Below are 21,330 nucleotides of genomic sequence, written 5' to 3' on the forward strand. Positions count from 1 at the left end.
ATCAAAACAGACTTATTTTTTCATTGCAAAGAATCAACAAGATGTTGGAAACATTCCTCAGAGATTTTGGTCCATGTTGACATGATAGCACAGATGCTGCAGATCATAGATGAGACCTCCTGTTCCACCACACCCAAAGGTGTGGAAGCCATTTGTACAAGAAACCAGTATGAGATGATTTAAGCTCTGCGACAGGGTGTGCTATCCTGTTAGAAGCAGCCATCAGAAGATGTCATAAAAGGATGGAAATGGTCAGGAACAATACTCAGGTAGTCTATGGTGCTTAAATGATACTCAATTGATAGTAAGGAGTACAAATAGTGCCAAGAAATGATCCCCTACACCATTACACCACCAACAGCCACCTGAATCATTAATACAAGGCAGGATGGATCCATGCTTTCATCTTGTTTACGCCTAATTCTCACCCTGTCACTCAAATGTTACAGCAGAAATCAAGACTCCATTTTCCCAGAGAACTGCTGCTCACTGGATATTTTCTTTTTTCCCCCAGACCATTCTCTGTAAGCACTGGAGATGATTATGTGGGAAAATCCCAGTAGGTCAGCAGTTTCTGAAACATTCAGACGAGCCTGTCTGGCACTAACTAGCATGCCACATCCAAAGTCACTTAAATCACCTTTTTCCCACTATTCTCATACTTGGTTTGAGCTGCAACAGGTAATCGTAAGCATGTCTTCACACCTAAATATGCAGAGTTGCTGCCATGTGACTGGCTGATTATATTTGTGTTAACAAGCAGCTGAAAGGATGTAACTAACAAAGTGGCTGTTGAGTCTATATGTTTACACAAATGATGACACGCATTGCTAAAATTTTAAACTGAGTTGTTCTTTAGTCTAGTGTGTGTTGTCTACACTGGATGCATGCAAAATCCAACTGATTACACAGATAATGCAGAGGAAATAGTTTATTTCCATGATAAACATTAGACTGGACAACATATTAACAAAATGTAAAAAAAGTGCATACACATGAACATTGGCAATGTACAGTACACAAAAGTTAACAAAAAGCATCAAACGTAACAAAATCTTACTCTCAGGGAGGTTTTTACTTATTTACATCTTCCACTCAAGCTCACGTGCTTTGGGGCTGACTTGTGCTCTATAAATACACTCAAATACCTCAAATAACCCCCCCTCCCTACATTACAATGTGTTTTTAACGTCCTCAGTGCTTGGCTCTTCAGTAGGATTGTCATTTTGAGGCCTGATGCCTGGGACTAATGCAATAAAACAAACACAGCCATTTTCCATAGAGCCTGAAAACTGCCTAAATTAGAGATTATATAAAATATTTTGCGTGGTACAAACACGAGAACTTAATTATGAGTACTTATCAATACACAGTAGCATTTTTAATACTTTCTTCTTAAATATTGACCATGTCTGCAAGCTAATATACTCAAATAGCAAATTGTAGAGAAAAATATGTACAGACTGGTAAATTTCAAAGATAAATTCATCCTATCTAACAGTTTAATGTAAATGATAGTTCTCATTCCAGCAAATAAGGTTCTTCAGCTATTGAACCAATACAATGTACCACAAGTCTCAACAATATCAAACAATTACATCATTATTAGAGGCTATTAATAAATGGAAGTCCACCAAGTGCGTTGAGGGAGAAGATGCTGCTGTAAATGAGCTCGAGTGTGTTTGCATACATTATAATATGTGCTAAGTTATACATTGCAAAGGGTAATGGTTATTATTGGGAGTGAGGTTAAGTAATGTACAAAAAGCCAGACCATCAACACACTCACAGAAAATTTGCAAAGCCTGTGATGCTTTATGTTAGAGCTAAGGCTGAGGTTAAGGCACTTAAATAGAAAAAAAGGGACAAAACCAGCCAAACATAGTGCTGTGGTGCAGGGATGCAGGAATTTTGTCAACCTTAATCAGGTCCATGTGCCAAGAGCTTTAAAATGCTAAAAACTGGCTTAACGTGGAATCCCACCTTTAATACATTAAAGAAATAGTTTGAAATTTGATAAAGTATGCTTACTTCGACAAAATCAACACCACCTTGGCATTTGATTGGTATAGTCAGAAGCTAGTTAGCGTAGCATGAAAACTAAAAACAACAAAAACAAACAAAAAAAGAAGATTTTTCACATTTTTTAAGTAAGATAATATGTCAAGTAGTGAAATAAATTGGTGGATTACACAGAGACCCATAAACTTAGTTTCTGCTTCCAGTCATCACACTAACCTAAGCTAACTGGATAATGGCTATAGCTTCATACTTACATTAAAGCATACCAGTTTTTTAGCTCCATATGATATTTCCTTAATCTGTCTTTCACAAACCTTTGCAAGTTCATCACTTGTTACAATTTCTGAATTCAAACTCTTTTCAGTTTGAAGTTGTTCAGTTGCAAGCTCTTTCAATCATCTTGTGTTACGTAACACTCAAATGGCCATGTGAAGGAAAAGACCAGCTTAAATAGAGCACCAAAATATTTTAATCTAATTAGTGGAGCAAACCTGCAGCTCCCTCTGATTCAGTTAGTCCGGGGAGAAAAAGGAACAGAGGTTGCACTGTTGTTCATACTTATCGAATTAAAAACAAACCAAATTTCCACAAAAATAAAGAATAAATGCACAGTTGAAGATAACCAAATGATTTGCATTCGTTCTTTGCACAGTTTTCATTTTTCTTAAGTGCTAAACACAGTAATACATCGTGCACACGCTTTCTCTGCAGACAAACAGGCATCCTTTAGCAGCACACCCAGCGCGCCAGTAAGGGAATCGACACAAGAGCAACCAAACAGAGAATTTTACAGAGAATAAACCTTGTGGCACAGCAACTTTGGATTTGTGGCACACCACTTAGGAAACAGCTTTAAAAACAAACAAACCAGAAGAAGCCTTAGGCTATGCGACACTGTAAAAAAAAAAAAAAAAAAGAACAAAAAAAGAAAGAAAGTATAAATAAAAAATTAGAAAAAGCTCTGAAATAACTGCCTGGGACACGTGTGTAAACCTGCATGTGCTAAGCTTTGCAATCATCTTGATGTCATAGATTACCTTCTCTGCATTTAAAATAAAGGAAATCCAGTACAATAAGTTATAAATATCATCTGATTTTCATATAGGAGTGACTGGAGTTACTTTTTTCAATTTCACAGTATATTATGAACAAATTTTTACAGCATAACCAGTTGACACGTGGATCAAATGTTATCATTAGAGCAAATAAGTTATACATTACACAGGGATGGGCTCCACTTGACACGGCGAACAAACGCAACTAATCCCTTAAACTTTCAAGAGATTAAAAAATATATTTTTTTGATTTCCTGGTCTGTTTTCGTATGACTGTGCATGGTGTGAATGGATACTAGAGTTGTGCTCAACTGCATAATCTACTGTATATGTGATTTGTGTGAATTTAAAAATATCTGTGGATGCAATCCGAGTGTCCGTGCATGTTACAGCTTTGGTTACATCAGAAATGATCTGGTTGTTGCTCGGGGTCTAAATGCCTTTCAATCTTCTGTCATTCTCTTATGCATAAGATGATTGATCAGGTTAGGCTGAATCAATTCAAAATCCACTTGAAAAACGAATGCACCTTTTTTTGTTGTTACTTACAATGTAACCAATTATTAGAAAATCAAATGCTAAAAAACTCAAGTAGAAGTTTGTTGTTGTTCGATACATTTGTGTGTAAATGTGTTGGAGATATGTTATGTAATACTGCAAAGTCATGCGTGGACTAAACTAAGCGCTTTCAGTACATGATTAGATTAACTTTATTGGAGGAGGTCAGGGTGAAGTAGCCGCTGAGCAGAAAGAACAAAACAGTCTTTGACCAAAAACAGTCTGAGACGCTCCTGGCCCGAGGTACGGTGCTTCACAAAGAGGCATTAAAAAGGCTACGGTCACATCCACTTTTTTCTTTCATATAAACTAGTATGCTTTCACATGAAATGTTCTCTCACGATGCAAAAGCAGCTGCAGCAGGTAAAATATAAGTTAAGCTCAGTGATGGTTCAGTTATCTGTAGTAATATGAGGAAACAGTGGCTCAGCTATAATTACTTATTGAGCTCCTCCATGAATACTGGAAACAGAGTACACTGACAGAAGCGTGCTACTTCTGTATTTTTCTTTTCATCGACATTTAAATAAAGCACTCTGAGGAGTCATAAAGGAACCACAACTAGATGTTACGAACTGCCACTGCTGCACTGAAACTTGTCTTCTGATGGCAACATGGCGGCGTAATGCTCGTCTCGGCTGGGGAGTGGGAAAAGGGGATGATCCTGCACGTGTGGTGAGAAAGGCAGTTCGAATAGCCCACGGCGGCCTCAAACACACGGGAAAGTCTTCCACCCTGGCTCGATCTGAAGCATCCAGGCCTTAAGCACATAGTGAAAGCAATCGGCCTCATCTGGATCTCAATGCCGGAAGTCTACGACGGAGCTCTCTCTGTCAATGCACTGAGCTTCTGCAGCTTGTTTAAATGGAGCCGAGACATTAGAGTGGAGATCAGCACAGTGCTTTGTTCGTGGTACCACAGCAGCAGGTTTTAACTTCTCAAAGCCATTAAAGAGACTGAGACAGTGGCAAGCCACTTCTCATCCCCCCATCTCATCTTTGCTTGAGCCACCGTGTTAAGGCAGGTGTCCTACTGAGAGCTGGCCTCCATGGCCATGCTTGGCAGCTTCTCAAGCTGCTCTGCCCTCTGTCGCATCAGTTCCAGACCAAATTCTATCCCCAGTCCTGGCATTTGCAGCTGCGGGAGCTCTACTGCTCCACCAGGTTGTAATTTTAAATCTTCAGCGTCACTGATGGCGTCAGTACACTCCCTTAACACTTGTTCACCCTGCGGTTCATCCATGTCCTCCGTTTCCACTGAGCTGCGGTCAGGAGGCGCCTCCTCACAGTTCATGGGTGAGGCCAGTTTCTGGTGGTTGGTTAGGGGAACAGCTGTGACGTCAGGGGCACAGGTGGAACAGCGGTACAGTTGAGTAGAGGGCTGGATCAAGTTAGGTGGTACAACTGCAGGGCTGGAAAGAGACTGCAGACTCGATGTGGAAGCAAAATTCGTTCCAGGCGGATCTATGCATATGGAAGGGACAGTGCAGTGGCGGGAAGGGTTAAGGCGGTGGGGACGGCCTCCTGTTGGACGGTCACAGCGCCGCCCTTGCGGTAGACGCATGCAGTCCTTACAGGACTGATAGGAGGGCTTCACTTTTAAAGGGTTTCCTGTGCTACCACTGTCCTAAATGGAGAAAAATTGAACAAAATGCAGCATATGGTCAGTCACATGAAAACTAAATATGTTCACTTTACAACATTTACCTCTACGACAAATAGATGTTTAAAATTGCAACTTAAAGACTTTATCTTTCAACTAAAAATGTTTTGTTTTTTTTAAACTCACATCAAAAGCTGCAGGACAGCTGCGCTTGGCTGCTAGGCGGTTACTGTTGTTGGTGTTCAGGTTGGCTAACCCTAACCGGCTTTCCTCGCTCCTCTCATCCTCCTCCCCCATTTTCTTCCCCTCTGAATTTCCAGGCATTTGAGCCAAAGCTGCCATCTCAGCTTCCTCTTTCTTAGCTTCTTCTTCATCCTCTTCTTCCAAAGTACTGAACTCGAGCCTCAGCCTCATGTCCTCGAGGGGATCAAGGCGTCCACAGGTCTGGGCTGCGGTGCCCTCACCAGGCAGGGCTAAATGGGCCATGGGGAAACCCTCGTCCTCCAGCAGGGCATCTCTCTCTACATCTTCAATCTCAATAAAAACTCTTTCCATACCGAGCAGAGGGGGTCCCCGAACTGGAGTGGAAGGCTCACTGTCAAGTGCGGAGTCTGACAAACGTCTAAAGTAATAATTATAGTTAAGAGAGTCTAGAGGTTCCATCTCCAGACCCATACCCCTACAGGGAGATGCCCCGCAGCCTCCCCAGGCTTCCTCTTCTCTGAGTGTTTCCCCTCCACCGGCACAATGGCCTGAGGCTTGCAAATCATCCGATCCCTCCTCATCTGCTCCAGGCCTCCATAGCTTGTTGTGACGCTGTTTGCTGCAAAGGTGAATTAGGCTTTAAATGTGACTAGAATAACTAAAACCACACAGAGTTATAATCTCTTAATTAGCTTCATGAAACACAGTGGTTCCATCTGTTGGCTCTGCAAAGTGCAAACCTTAGTGAAAGCATAGACCTGCTTACCTGGCATCTAGAATTCCCTCATACTCTGCCAGCTGTCTCATGAAGCCGGCGTTTGGCTGAGCTATACTCCGTTTCTGCTTGACAAAGTTGTAGGCTTTCTCCAGAGACCAGCCATACTCCTTCATTGCATAGGCAATAACAGTAGAGGCAGACCGGCTCACCCCCATCTTACAGTGCACCAGGCACTTGGAATTATTCTTCCTATTGGATCAAGAGAAAAGAAAAATCACTCTCACCCCATTTTATGAATCTAGACAACAGTAGCAAGCCCCCTCCCACCCCCAAGATGACTGGTTTGTTTTGCTCTCACTTGGCTTTGACGATAAAGTTGTAAGTGTCATTCCAGTGGGCCAGCAGGTCAGTGGCATCCTCGTCGTACACTCGGACATTGTGGTAAGAAAACAAGCCTGGGAAAAAGTTGTCGATCTCTCTGGTAACGTTCAGAATAAAACCCACTCTGCAAAAAAACCCATCATGTTAATATTTACTCCTCTGCCCACAGACCTTTATCATAGTAGGAAAAAACAAAACAAAAAAGATCAGTGAGTCCTGAAAGAGCTCACCCACAACCAGGTCTTGATTTGCTGTGACAAATAGCAAAGATTAGATTTGACAAAAAGGCTCCATTCTACTTAGAAAAAGTCTTTCGTGTGTCCAAAGTCTCTTCTCTCTTTCTTCTTCTTGCACTTTCTTCTTTGAGCAGTTATTTTTCTATGTGGTGTTTGAACATGAACCATATTGTTCATATAGACTGGATATAAAAACTGGATGTAGCCTTCAGGTCAGATACAAATGCTATAAACCTGCATTACTTGCTAATGGCCAGCAGGAGGTGCCTCCTCTGGTTGCAAAAAGTAGTCATGCTGTATTTTCTATGGGCTACAAGGGAGGTCTTTTACTCTGTTAATGTATGATATCAGTAAACACTTTCCTGATGGGTCTAAATTCTTACTGAATACAACATGTTAATTGTGTAAATTGTGGTGCAATGTAGAGAAATAACAGTAAGGTGTAGGGTATAGCACCCTTGTGACTGACAGATCTCTACCACAAGAGAACTCTCCTTTAGTTTCTCAGCCAGATCCTGGCCTCACTTGTGATGTTTGGTCTTTAAACACCAAGACAGCCATGGCCACAAAGCTCAAATCCAAACTACATTAAGTAATGCATGACGCCAATATTCATAATCTATATGCAATCTATGGTTATTACTAAAGCTCTGCATATTTTCATACTTAACTTCAAGCACAAAGTTAAGTCAAGCACTTAAATTTGGTCTGATTTTAACAGACTTTGCAATTATATGTCTATAGGAATAACAAGAGACACATAAATGAGAATTAGACAAGTGGGATTAAACCAAGAAAAATAGGTTAGATTCTTTGGTTAGTGTTAAGCTCTCAGCTCACCCACACTCACGTAGCTCTTCCAGGTTGGAAGCGTTCCACTCAGAGCCCTAGAGAGGAAGAAAGGCCGAAACTTACACAGAATAACTGTATTTAAACCAACTATATACCACAGTGAAAGAGTATTTGGCTATCAGTATGGAGGGCGGGTATACAGAATTCTAAATTATACTACAAGATGCAAACAACTCACCAAATAGACATGGTCAAAGATAAGTGTAGCCTTGTCCATCTGACCCAGGATCAAAAGCATCTCGTTGTCTATAAACTCCTTGTATTCTTTGAGGTTACAGTTCATATGCTGCTCCAGCTCGTTACGGATCTGAGGATGAGGAATTAACATGAACCCCCACTTTCTTAAAAACATGGTTTCCAAATGCATTACCAACCACAGGTTAAGCATTGGTACCTTTATTTAATATTGTAAAGGTTCTACAAACAAAAGGTCCCTGGTTCATCCCAGGAGGCAAATCCCTTAGTGTAAAAAGTGTAAAAGTGTAAAAATCTGACAAATAAAACACGTAGTGCTGCCTGCTCTGGGAAAATAGTTTTTTAATTTTTATTTAGCAAAAATGCAAAAAAACAAACAAAAAACTTGTTTTGTGCTGAAGAGATTAAAATAAGGCCTTTTGCCTGAATGCATAAAAACAAAGATCGGCAGTGACTAGTTATTGAGGAAAACACACTTAAACTTTTATAGACAGCTAATTTGAATCTTTAATTAGTGTATTCTTTCCTAAAACGTGAAAATAAAAGAAAATTTAGACCATTCCTTGCCCGTTGAATGACAAATACTGATTCGGCACGTACCTCCTTTGAGGTGATGTTTTCCAAGTCTTGAAACATCATGATGTTGCGTAGTTTGGCTTTAATGGCACATTCAGTTCTCTCTCGCTCAGTTGGCCTGCACATAATGAGTCAATGCATCAGTGCTGTGGTCTGAATGAAAATTTGCATAACAGTGTTTCCCACTGATGAAGACAAAGGCCAGAAACAGAAGAACAGCAGCTCGTGTCCAAAGCATATAAATTTACGACTAAAGACACACGGCGCAGGCACGTTTGATCTATGATCTGTTTGGCTGCATGAGATCTGTTTAAATCTTCTTTGAAAAATACAGGATAATTAATTAGTACTGCATGACTTAAAAGATGTGCCCGTTTTTCCTTCATTACATGAGGTGAGTTGCTATGCTGGGTACTCACTGGTCGACGAACATGGTGGGAGAATCAGACCGGGTGCTCTCCAGGTCGGTCATAGCATTCCACTCATTGATGCAGCTTTGCTCGGAGGTGATGCAGCTCTCGTAGAAGGCCATCCATGTGAGAGCAATGCCCCCTGGGAAGTAGTTGAACCGGCGGGACACCTCGCATGCCTTATGGAGGACCTGCAGGGCGGACCTGCAGGAACATGACGCAAACTTTTAACTGCTAAAGATCCCCATTGAACAGAAGGGAAACCTGCACATTATTGGTAATTTTGTCAGCTGACCAGAAGGTGGCATGTGAACGCTCACATACACAGAGTGTGGTAGGAGTGTCATCAGTGGAAAACAGACTCAAATATATAAAAGGTAAAGTATCTAAACAAGATGTATCCAGAAGATTTTGGTAGCCATCAAAAAGCTTCTGACATAATTCTGAGTGAATATTTGACCATCAAGACGTACAAGAATTGGTTCATTTAAATTGGTCGGTTTTAAGCGTAATCCGCTGCTTTCTTCATTCCAAAACCAGTTTTGAGCTGTGTTTTGAATCATTATCCTGTTATAACACCTAGTTAACTGTGTCTAAGTTTCAAATGTCTAGCTGCTGATTCAAGATTGAAGTTGATTAAACCTTGAATGAAGTTGAGGAATTGGGAGGTAGTCCTCCTCCTTCATTATTTCATCCACACTGTGCAACATAACAGTAGCACTGGCAGACCAGAACACGATGCTGCCACCACCATGGTTGACAGCTGCAGTGTTCATGGCAAGATTGAGGTTTGATGGTTCCTGGGTTGTTCCTGAACATCCTAATCAATTTCCTCTCATCTGAGGGTGACAGTTTGGGTCTTCTTCTACACTGCGGCAAAGCAATGCCACATCTGAATAACTTGTACTTATGTACAGTTGTTTGAACTAATGATCCTAAAATCTGCAGATGTTTAACAATGGCTTCAACAGACTTGTGTAAATTCACAATTTTCCTTCTTAGATCTTCACAGAGTTCTTTGAAGTTCTTCATTGCTTATATTTGATATTTGTTGATATGTGTGCACCTAATTTCCAAGAAATCCTTAAAAGTCCCAAAATTCCCATGACATCCATGCCTGTGATGAGTGTATGTAAACGTCTGAGCACAACTGTAACAGACCTTCACAACTTGCACAAAGACACGAACCGTATCCTCCAAGTTAACACAAACAAATGTACACATTTTTAACTGATTTTAAATTCAATTCCCAATCACTTTGGCAAAAATGTTGGGTAACGGCGTATTAACACAACCCCACTTCTAGACAGACATGAAGAACTCACCACATGGCCTGCACAGACACAGGCTTGAAGACATGTGACCGCCCTGCTGTGCTCACACTGAAGCCTCTAGTGAAGAAGAAGAAAAGCCGGAGAAGGAGATTAGTTTGGACTGAGGTGAAGAGTAATGAGGGGGATGTAAACACAGACTGGACAGGGCTCGTCCATGGGGTCTATTCAGGACACCAAACAGTGGAACATTCCTCCAGCTTACAGAGGCAGGGACAATGTTAACAGGTCAGCAAGAACTGTTATCACACAGAGGAAAAAAAAAAATCTGTGTAACTCCCTCCACTGCCACTGGTGGGCACTAAAGCCTAAAGAATAGGCTCGAAATGAGCCTCGCTAGAAAACCCTTGTCTCACATTTTGAAGTGATCAGAATGAAAACATCCATTAGTGTTTTTGTTCTCTGCATGTGGCAAAGTGAAACTTACCCATCTCCATCTAAATGTATGTTGGTATCGCTCCACAGCGGCAGCACCATCCCAATAGAGCAATTCTTACTGTAGATCACAACAACATGAGGTTAACAAATCTCATTAAAACAGGTAAAATGTGCACGTGCAGAGAGACTAATTACCTGTCCTTATCTGTAAAGTCCATACCCAGGACGACGTTTTCCTCTGTATCTTGGTGGCCAGTGGTGTAGATAACCACCATATAGCGCACTCGATCTGTCCAGCTGCTTTCTAACCGCACAGCCTGCACGACAAAAGGAGAGACTGCAAAACACTGCGTCTGGACTCTACAGCAGTACTGCTGGATAACAATAAAATGTGGCCACATTCTGGATTTATTCTGCAGATTTGATTGGGTAAAAACCCCAGCTCTTTTCAAAAACGAAACTTTTTTGCAAGCTCAGGAACATCATCTGTGTTTTTACATACGTTTGCAATCCCAGGTGTTTGGCCTATTCCTGCTCTTCTATTATTTTTTGTTTCATGGATGGATGGATCTGCCATCACAACAATGATCTACACGCCAGTTCTTTACCGTTTCTCTTCCTTAAGAATAGCTTCTTGACAGCCACCACTGAGACCATTTGTAATGAGGCGGTAGTGAACAGTACATGACACTACAAGTTTTTGGCTAATAGCTCTGTGGGAATCACCTTGTTAACACAAACATACACATTTAAGCCTGTCAAACTGTGTTATCCATGACATTTTTCATAGATGCATAGATTCTAAACAAATTGGAACATATTATGTACTTTCTATAAAAGATTTCTCTGAAAATGATCAGGTGTAATGACTGGACTAAAAGTGAATGGAAAAGCAGCCAGTGTCCAAAGATAACCCTTGAAAGACCTTCAGAAAGCCTGGAGAACTTTTGAAGCTAAATATAAAGACAGGTTATTGGGCTCAAGACTTTTGCACATTACTATAAAAAACACTCAGTTAACTAGTGGAGCAGGTCTTTACTTTTAAGTCTCTGATTTCATCTTTGCTGAATCAAATAAATGAAATGAACGCTTCCAGCAACAAAAACAAAGCAACACATGGCAACATGTTTGTACTGACCAGCTTAATGCGATCTTCAGACCGGAGAATCTTAAACATGACCTGCAGATGTTGAGGCAAATCACCTGAAAGTGAAACGCAGACTGTGAAATGATTCAACAACAATGCCTTTAACATAATTCACATTTTTCCTCACGTGGGAACTGATTAAACTGCGTTTTGCATGCCAGACTGGCTGAAGGTCAGCGTCACAGTGTTGTCGTCTGATATGGACAGGATTTTGCTTGGTTACCATGGCAAAGAAGTGGATTTCATGCGTCTGTATGTTTATTTGCATAAAATATAACAACTGAAACTAACAATAATCAGCTGACAGACATACTGAAGATCGCACTAACAATATAGATAATATACACTTTAATCAGACATGAGCTTTAGAGACGTGATTTCTGGACTTTCCGAAGGTCAACTACAAACTGACCATTCAGCTTTTTCTATTGTTTTCTTCAGTGGGAGGAAAATTTTGCACATTTCTCACAATGAAGATAAATCCAAATCGTTTAACCTCCCAGCTGTGCTGAAGTAAATATTTAGCAGAGGTTTTTACAAACTGACTTGACCTTTCCTGCCCTTGCCCACAATTTTATAGACACACACAAAATAAACCCAAAGAGTGTTAGTGAAAGAGACTGGCAGAGAGACAAGCACGAATGGCAGTCACTGATAGAGCTGAATGGCAACCTCACAGTTTCAGTCTGTTAGGTTCATATTTCAACAGTTTTTAAACACATTTCCAAAGATTTTAAACATAAATTACATAAAGGATTGTTTTGAACTATGGAGCATGCAGACATTATTAGGTGAGTCTAATAATTAAACGGTGAAGCTGGAAATGAGCACAAGCACACAGTTTGAGACTTGATCGTTCTTCCCCCAAAGGGACGGAGTTTGTAATCGACTGTTTGCTTGTCTGTCTGTCGGTCTGTTTGTTAGCAGTCTAGCATCCACAGTTTTCAAGATATCATTTTCTAATTCTGTGTGATGGCAGATGCCAACAACAGCTGATTTAACTTTGGTTAAAGCAGGTAAAGGTCACCCCAAATGTGAAAATCAGTAAAAACTTTATGCCACTCACGATTGTTTTTATGGATCGTCTTCAAATTTCACAACAATATTCTACAGCTTGGGGGACATGAGTACCTAGGCAGCTAAGCATTTCCCCTCAACCTTATTGTTAGTGCCCAGTCAAATTTTATCATCCTTAAAGGCTATTTTTTTTTGCCTCTTTTAGATAGTATAGCAATGTGAAGACAGAAAACTGGGGAGAAAGAGAGGGAGAAAACACTCTGGTCATGCCGCATGTGGACACGCTCACCCACTGAGCTAAAGTGGCGCCCACCCAAAAACTATCAAAGGAACTGTATTGAGTAATATATCTCACGAAAGAGCATGCAGAGAGCTGTACAATGCCGCTTTTATATTTTCAATACCACACCCTACAACATTACAACAACGCCATAAAGTTTAGCAACTGGTTCAGTCACAACCGCATTATTATAGCTTAAAGTCTGAAGTTTTTACAGTTTATAAAGGCCAAACGTTTCAGCCTATTCTGCTCCAATCAAAGATAATAAAAATAATACATTTTTAGGGCCTTTGACAAAGAAAAATGTCAAAGGCCCTGACCTTTGACCTTGCAGCAGGTCATAGGTCAAAGGTCAGGGCCACACGAATTGGGAAAAAGCTTCATTTTCCATTGAACCAAACTTTCATTTTTTATTGGGGGACATCAGCACTTACTTTGTTTTTTCTTTAAAACAATATAAGGTTGTTTTTCCATACAACATTATATGACACAAAAAGATTAATATACTGCACTAGATTTCCATAGTAACAATGCTGGCGTCATCATAAAAACATCAAAGTTTTAGCATAACGCTTGGCCTTATGGGGGAGTTGTGCCCTCTGAGTGCTCTTGTATGAAACAGTCTATGTAAGCCTGGCGTTGAACTGCAGGGCTCTTCGGGTCAGACCGAATTATGTGATGCTTCAGACTAAACACAAACAAAACCCACAAACACGGAGAAAAGACTCGGCAAATACACATTTGCTTTTGTCTGGGGTCTTGTTTGTGCAGTGAACATAGGTAAAAGAGAAAAAACACAAAGCTTTGTGTGTTTTTGCGTGACTCTGTTCCCACCTGCATGTTTGTGGTGGGTCGGGGTCTTTGGTCCTTGCGTGCTGCCACCTTGCTGGAGGAAGAGGGCGGCTCCTTTGACCATGAAGAAGCTCTCGCTGAGGCTGAAAAGTAGATGTGCAAAAGGAATTCAGTGATGCTGATGCCTGGACACAACTACACTTTGGCCATAAGCAGCCAAATTTGTCATTCTATACCCTAAAATCCAACCACAAGAAATACTGAACTTTCATCAAATGGCAGCAAGTTGGGCTGCATGGTAGCGCTCACAGCTAACCAGCTCACGTATGCCAAGCTAAAAGTCACAAAGAACGGACTGCCTCGTGGAAAATCTGTTGAGCTGCAATAAGTTTAAATAATCTCACTTCCTTGAAAAACATCACATCTGTTGTACTTTAACTCCATTCTCAGTCTTTATTATTATTATTATTATTATTATTATTATTATTATTATTATGGACTGAAATAGAAAAAGAAAATGGCATCTCCTCCAGTATTTTATCATGAAGGATTTAATCACGAAGTGAAGAAAGTGAATTCAAACAGCAAAATAAGAGCAGAAGAAGAGAATTCCCTCCACAGCGTGCATAAATTCCCACCCTGGATCCAGAAGGACGTCACGATTTGGATAACTCAGTTATTTTCTGGAGAACTACAAAATGATATCTGACAGTTTCTCATATTTTACTCTGATATGCATTTGTGAAGATGTATTATATAAACAAATCTTCAGGCGAACCATGCAGTCTGCCTTTACAAACATTTGTAAAAGAAAAGGTTGTTCTAAAGAGGTCACTGAATTCCAGCGTGTTACTGTAACACGATGCCGCTGTTGCAACAAGTCAGTTTGTGGATTTTTTTTAATCCACTACTGACTGTAAGTTGAGCAACTCAGCCAATGAAGTGGCAGACCACAAACCCTTGAAGAGCAGGGTCACTGAGTCCTGATGCATGAAAGTCTGCTGACTCAACATCTGCAGAGAAACCTCCTCGGGCATTAACATCAGCACAGAAACGTGCTGCGCCAGGAGCTTCATCGCATGGGCTACGGTGTTCGAGCAGCTGGACCAGTACCTTTGTCCAAAATGGCGTAAATTAAGTTTTTTTTTTGGCTTTGTCTACAATGGTAAAAGAATCCTTTCAAAATTTCCTGAATTCACAGCAGCAAACACACCAACCCCAAAAGTTAATTCCCCCTCACACCGGGCCAAACTCCACCTCTGTTTCAATCTTGCTAACAACAGACTGACAACCTCAAACAATCACATAGCCTCACTGGCAGATGTAACTAAACTAAACCAACAGCCTTTAGAATCAAATGAAAACAAACAAACAAGAAAACATTTTCTAAAATTCAGCTCTGACATTACTTCGGCGCCATCAGCTGATTTAAACCGATGCAGTTCAGCTTGAAAACACACTTTAAACTTTGTCTTAGTAAGAATAACAAATAGCAGTTATAAATCAGAAAAGACAATGTCAAAAATTGTCAGCGTACTTTCAAAATATAAACATAAATGTAAACATTTGGTGATAAGGTTGTTAAACTAAAATTGTTAAAGCTGAAAAATAAAACTTCATAAAATTCAACCCTAACTGTGCACACAATGAGCCATTATTCTGAAAAGACTTCTTTTTTTGCTCTATACAATATCCTGTACTCTGAAATGACGTCCTTACGGTCCTCATTTCATTACAAAATCCTGAAGTCCAAAGTGATTCTGTTTACTAAAAAAAAAACAATGATTTGGCTTTAACTGACTGACCTGCTGTACCTCCTGTAAACAGGTGAGTGCAGATACTCCATTGTGTTGCACATTTGGCCAAATTTAAGCTGAAGTCACACACCAGTAACGTATGAAAGGCCTGTCGGGACACAGCACACAGCGTGAGCAGGTACTTCTCTTATTTAGTCCCGTTTGGATCACTGAGCAGGACGGATGGCTCATCTGGGACTGAAAGTCAGCAGAGTCCTGATCCAGCACATTTAACAGCCCTTAGTTTTAACAGTAATGGTGACCAGACTCCACTTGATTGGGTTTGTTGACCTTTATGCACCTCACACACACTCAGCTATCTACATGCACTCAAACGTTCAGACTTCCTCTGCTCGGCCCACCTGTGCTGAATGAAGCACTCCTGGGTCATGACTTTGTTATGAAGGCTGCACTAAGCAGGAGGAGAGCTTCAGCGTATTTTCTCACACAGAACAGTGTGTAGCTTTGTTCGACCACGGTCTCATTCCTCTCTTGACCAAAAACACACAAAGCCTGGTATGACTGAGTGGGGCCATCACAAGGCCTTTTGTTTCAGCTCCACTGTAACGTGCTATCATTAATCCTCTTCAACTGTATGTAGAAGACGAATGAGACGAAGTCACGGAGGATTTAGCTTAAAAAAAAAACAGAATCCCTGAACAAATTCACACCGTGACCGGGTAAAGGACTGAGCACGAAGAAAAACCCAATTCTCAACCATCAGAATAAGACTTAGGATGTAGATTTTAAAGCCGCTTGCTTCTCCTACAAATGTTTTCATGACTTTAAAGTAAAAGAGCTCACATATTCTATACTGCCACTGTTTGCAGATTGTTGCTAATACGGATCTAGTATACAGAATGATCTTGTTTGTGCTGCTGTGAAGACTTACATGCGGCAGATCTCCGTCCGAGTCCAAGTAGCTTTCTCCACAAAGTGAGGCAGCACGGTGAGCATGTCTTTATTTGAGGATTTTATGACCAGAAGCATCTTCTCTCAGTCAAAACGCCCCACTCCCCCTCCCTCTTATTAACATCTACCTCTGCACAGCGTGTTTGGGTTGAACCTGCCTGTCCTTCCTCTCTTCCCCTTTCAGCTTTCTTTCCATCCCAAACCCTGAAACCTCCGGATCTGTGCCGCCGGGTTCCGTTCAGATTTGGCTCCCCCGTCTCCTCTTTCACAGTTCGTGATTCAGCAATCGGCTCTCCGTATGCAACGCCCGGCCACAATACCATCATTCATTCCAGGGAGGGGAGGGCGCACGGGGGTGGGGGGGTGGGGGGGGGGGGGGGGGTTGTTACTTGGCGTCAGTCTCAAGTTTGACATGCAGAATTCTAAATTAAGACTACACGCTGATGAATCTGCGAACCGCGGAGAAGCTCAAAGCATGATACGACCGTTTCAACTCTGACAAACCCACACGCACAAACACGAGCACAAAGGCAGTCTGTGCCAAAGCTTTGCTGACACAAGTCATGATTTTTGTGACGTCAAGTTGATTAAAGAAAAGCCTCGTGACTGAGCGGGGACAGCGGTTTATGCGCTCTGTTATGCAACGGAGTGCGAGAAACATTTTTTAAAGCCTTGTCAAGTTAAATCAACTGTTCGTCCAGCAGATTTTTCTCCTTGACAGCTCTGAGAAACCGGGGCCAAAAATCAAACATAAGTATGTGACTCATTATGACTCACAGGCCACCAGGGAAAAAAAAAATCAAATAAAGACATTAATGTATAAAATTTAATAGCATTAATTTTCCTGGTTCAGCTTATTTACTTTTATTTAAATCGTTTCCATTAAAGACACACACAAAAAAACTATTAGATGCATTCATTTTGCCACTAATGTATTCATGCATTACTGCATCATCTTGCCGCTGCAGTGATACTTTTTTTGTGTTTAAATAGTTCGCCATGATGGATGGAAAATCTGTGATATACAATTGAAATACGTAGAAAAAAGGATTTTCAGCTTGTTAACAAATTATTCAGTAAGGTCATAAGTCACACGCTGAGTATGCATGGCATGTGGGAATTCTTTCCTCCCTCTTTTTATTAATTCATCTTCAGGAACGCTTTTGCATTGCGCTTACTGCAGATATTCCCACTGCAGGCCTGATGAAAATACTATTAAATACAATAATTATCATTCATCTTTTAAAACCTTCCTTTTTCACTCTCTTTTTTGAAAGTATACATGTTTTTTTTAATGTTTACTATCCATACCGACAAACCCTTCCTGACATCTAGTATATTATCTATTGCACAGAAGCATTTGGCAGAAATAGTCAAATTCAGCAGGCACCTATTAAAAAAAACTAAAGATACACTAAACATACCCAAATTCCGATCAGACCTGTTTACTTCCTGCGTTTCTGTGCAGTCCAATTTTGATCTCTAAAATATTTTTCAAAACAGGCATACAAAGTATTTCACATGTGACTAAAGTGCACCTATAATGCTTCTCCTTACATCTTTTACAGTAATATAATCGCCATGGTGGAGGCTGCTCATGTCACCAAAGGTCAGCGTATATGCAAGTAAACACTCCTGGCTCTTTATGATGTCAAACGGGACTTCCTTATATGGCCATATCAGACAAATAGCCTGGCTTGTACACAGAAACCCCATCCACCCACTTCATACCTTCTGTTTGTGAGAGGGAGCCAATAGGAAAAAAGCTGGCTTAAGGACAAGGTGACCTTAAAGGGAGAGGTGCTAGAGCAGCTTGTTTCAGGCAGTGGAGGTGAATGTACGAATGCAAGTACATAATGAAGCTGAACGTTAGCCACTCTTTATCCTGTCAGCTTCCTGGGACAAAGCTGAGATGGTGACTTCCATCATTACAGCTGTTAAGTCAGTGTCAGGTTTGCTGCCTTGTATGTACTCTATTTCACGTAGTGCAAATGCATCTGAAGTGAACTATCCTGAGCCCGATTCTCCTTTAATTGGTCCAAAAACAAAGAAAATTATGTGCTGTATTACAATTTCAGATCTCATTATAACAACAGTATGATATGGGGATGATCGTGGCTCAAGAGTTGGGAGTTCGCCTTGTAATCGGAAGGTTGCCGGTTCGAGCCCCGGCTTGGACAGTCTCGGTTGTTGTGTCCTTGGGCAAGACACTTCACCCGTTGCCTACTGGTGGTGGTCAGAGGGCCCGGTGGCGCCAGTGTCCGGCAGCCTCGCCTCTGTCAGTGCGCCCCAGGGTGGCTGTGGTTACAATGTAGCTTGCCATCACCAGTGTGTGAATGTGTGTGTGAATGGGTGGATGACTGGATATGTAAAGCGCTTTGGGGTCCTTAGGGACTAGAAAAGCGCTATATAAATACAGGCCATTTACCATTTACCATATGCATTGTTGTTCAGAAAACAAGACCACTATAAGAAACGCAATACTTTTGTATTCTGCTATAAATGTCATCTCTAGAGAGCTTCAAATATGTTAAAAAAACCTAAAAAAAGTGTCTTACCTCTGATTATTTTTCCTCTCATCATCGCTTCCGAAATCCTGAAAGACAAGTAAAAAGAGCGAATCTGAAACAGCATACAATATATTTATACTAAAAAAAATAAAAACTGTGATGATCATGAACAGTGGAACAGTGGGAAAGGAACAGAACTATTTCATAACAAGGATAAAGTTAAGAGTGCTTCGCATTAATAGAAATGCAGGCACCAAACACACATGGACCACACGCTTGAGTATCCTGCTAAACATATCACACAACTACAACTGAGAGGATTTTACATTTTTTGTTCGAAATTTCTGAATTTTTGGCTGCAGTTGCTCTTAAATAAGTTGAACGTCTCAAGGACCATGCAGAGATGGACGAAAGAATGCCTGCGCCACCTGCTGGCCAACTCTCTGCAGCCTGGTGAACTAATCTGTTATGAAGTTGCAAAGAGCTGACAGCTCAATCCTTAGGACACCTTCAAATTTCAGGAATAAAAAACGAAAAACTAATTCAGACATCGCACACACACACACACACACACACACACACACACACACACACACACACACACACACACACACACACACCTCCTTCCTGCCGGCTGACTCTAGCAGAATAGTGATGGTGAGATGAAGCACCCACCTATCTTCAAAGCAAGGCTTGTCACTGCTTATTTTTGTGCCTCAGCCTACTTCTGAGCGCATAATCCACTTTCCTGAAAACCCAGAAAGTGGCGCACGAGCACAGATGTTAGGATTTCACGTGGATAAAAACGTCCAACAGTGCTCCATCTCTAACCGACGCCCCTGCTTTCACAGGTGGAGGTTTAATGCCTCCAACTCCACTAAGTCAGCATCACTTCTCCACGCAACCCGACTAGAACCAACAACCCTTCTTCCTGCTATGTAACTTGGAAACAAGGAGCACGGAGCTTATCGGTTTGTCTGCGTGGTGCTGCGCGGGATTTGACGTCTCGGTGAGGGCCAAGCGCATTTTCACGGTGCAGTTATGGATCTGAGCTATTCTGAAATTTCTAGAAGTTCGCAAAAACACTTGGCTCGCTCTCCCCACATTTAAGGACCTCCTTCCCAAATTGGTGACCGCACTACTCGCAAATAAAAACCTCGGCAACACCGAGACCTGCGAATGTTTGTGCAGCAGCAAAACGAGCACTTTGTGTCTTGACAGCTAAATCCGACAGCCCCCCTCCGTTTCCCCCTCCGTCCCCTCCCCCTCTGCAGGATTTTTGTTTACAAATCCCCTGCCACAGTAGCCACAAACAACTCCCTGTTGTAACAATATATCAAGTTTGCAGCACACAAGCGCACACATTTGGACACACGCACTATGACGGAAACCAGGTTAACCCTTTCCTGCAGGATATCAAACGCAAACGCCACCCAACCTGTTTTACACACTCCCGTGGGCGCATTCTTGGCGTCTTCCCCCTCACACACACAAAGACCCAGCCCCCCGGCATTTCCACTCACCTCCCCCGCACTGCTGTTGGTCGTGCTAGCCGACGATGCAGCACTGGGGGTGGGAGAGCGCTGCAGTGTCACCAGAGCCATGGTCAGTGAGCTGCAGGAGAGGAGAGGAGAAGGGAAGGGAGGGGAGGGGAGGAGGAGCGCCTATCCGGGAAGATGCGCCGCTGAGATTGTCGCTGTCACCGGGGAGAAAATGCCTAGTCAGACTCTCATCCAGCAGCAGCACCTGACTCCACTGCCCCGGCCGTGCTCCCTTTCGGTCCTGCTCCGTGCGTCCTCTGCGGTTACCGGAGTCCTCATGGGCGGAAAGTGAGAGAAGAGAGAGTTCCTGGGTTTTCGTTCCGCGCCAGCAGCAGCAGACTCTGTGATTTCTTCGCTGGTGTGCAGACAGACAAACAAAAACACAGCGCAGGTTGCAAGCGGGGCAGAAATGACATGCAGCTTTGCCGGATGCCTGTGATTGGCTGGCCTAGTTCGCGTGTGCGCTGTCATTGGGCCAATGTTGTCAAGGTGACAGGCCAGACTAGGAACTCCCAAAAACAAATATTCACGATATTTAATGATAATTATAAAAATGTGCTCACGTTATGAAACATAGTGTTTGTGAGAGGACGTTTTTAAGACAACAAAAACCGATTAATTTTATATTTATTATATAATATTTATAGATGAAAATATTACAGAAAACCTTTCTGCATTCATTGGTAAGAAAATGTACCAAAATAATACATAAAAATGAATATTAATTTTATAAAATGTCAAGTAAATTAATGCTTAATTTTTCATAATTTTTGTCAAAAAAATGCACATGTTTACCATTTATTTTTTAAAAACTACA

General features: G+C 41.5%; 1 protein-coding gene across 2 annotated transcripts; it reads right to left on the bottom strand.

The window, feature by feature from the left end:
• Positions 1-916: 916 nt before the first annotated feature.
• On the bottom strand, positions 917-21,213 carry ssh1b (slingshot protein phosphatase 1b). 2 transcript variants are annotated; one of them, XM_014408892.3, is made up of 15 exons: positions 20,496-21,213; positions 19,021-19,058; positions 13,797-13,897; positions 11,657-11,721; positions 10,714-10,835; positions 10,568-10,636; positions 10,135-10,200; positions 8,819-9,013; positions 8,424-8,517; positions 7,807-7,935; positions 7,617-7,663; positions 6,518-6,664; positions 6,208-6,408; positions 5,424-6,060; positions 917-5,261 (listed from the first exon to the last, which is right to left on the bottom strand). In XM_014408892.3, the coding sequence occupies exons 1-15, from the start codon at positions 20,574-20,576 to the stop codon at positions 4,665-4,667; spliced, it is 2,589 nt and encodes an 862-aa protein (XP_014264378.1). In that variant the 5' UTR covers positions 20,577-21,213; the 3' UTR covers positions 917-4,664. The 2 variants fall into 2 exon arrangements, with proteins under 2 accessions (XP_014264378.1, XP_076742603.1); XM_076886488.1 differs by lacking the exons at positions 19,021-19,058; positions 20,496-21,213 and adding an exon at positions 16,443-16,782.
• Positions 21,214-21,330: the final 117 nt, after the last annotated feature.

This window comes from Maylandia zebra, linkage group LG7 (genome assembly GCF_041146795.1).
Source record: "Maylandia zebra isolate NMK-2024a linkage group LG7, Mzebra_GT3a, whole genome shotgun sequence".
NCBI lineage: Eukaryota > Metazoa > Chordata > Actinopteri > Cichliformes > Cichlidae > Maylandia > Maylandia zebra.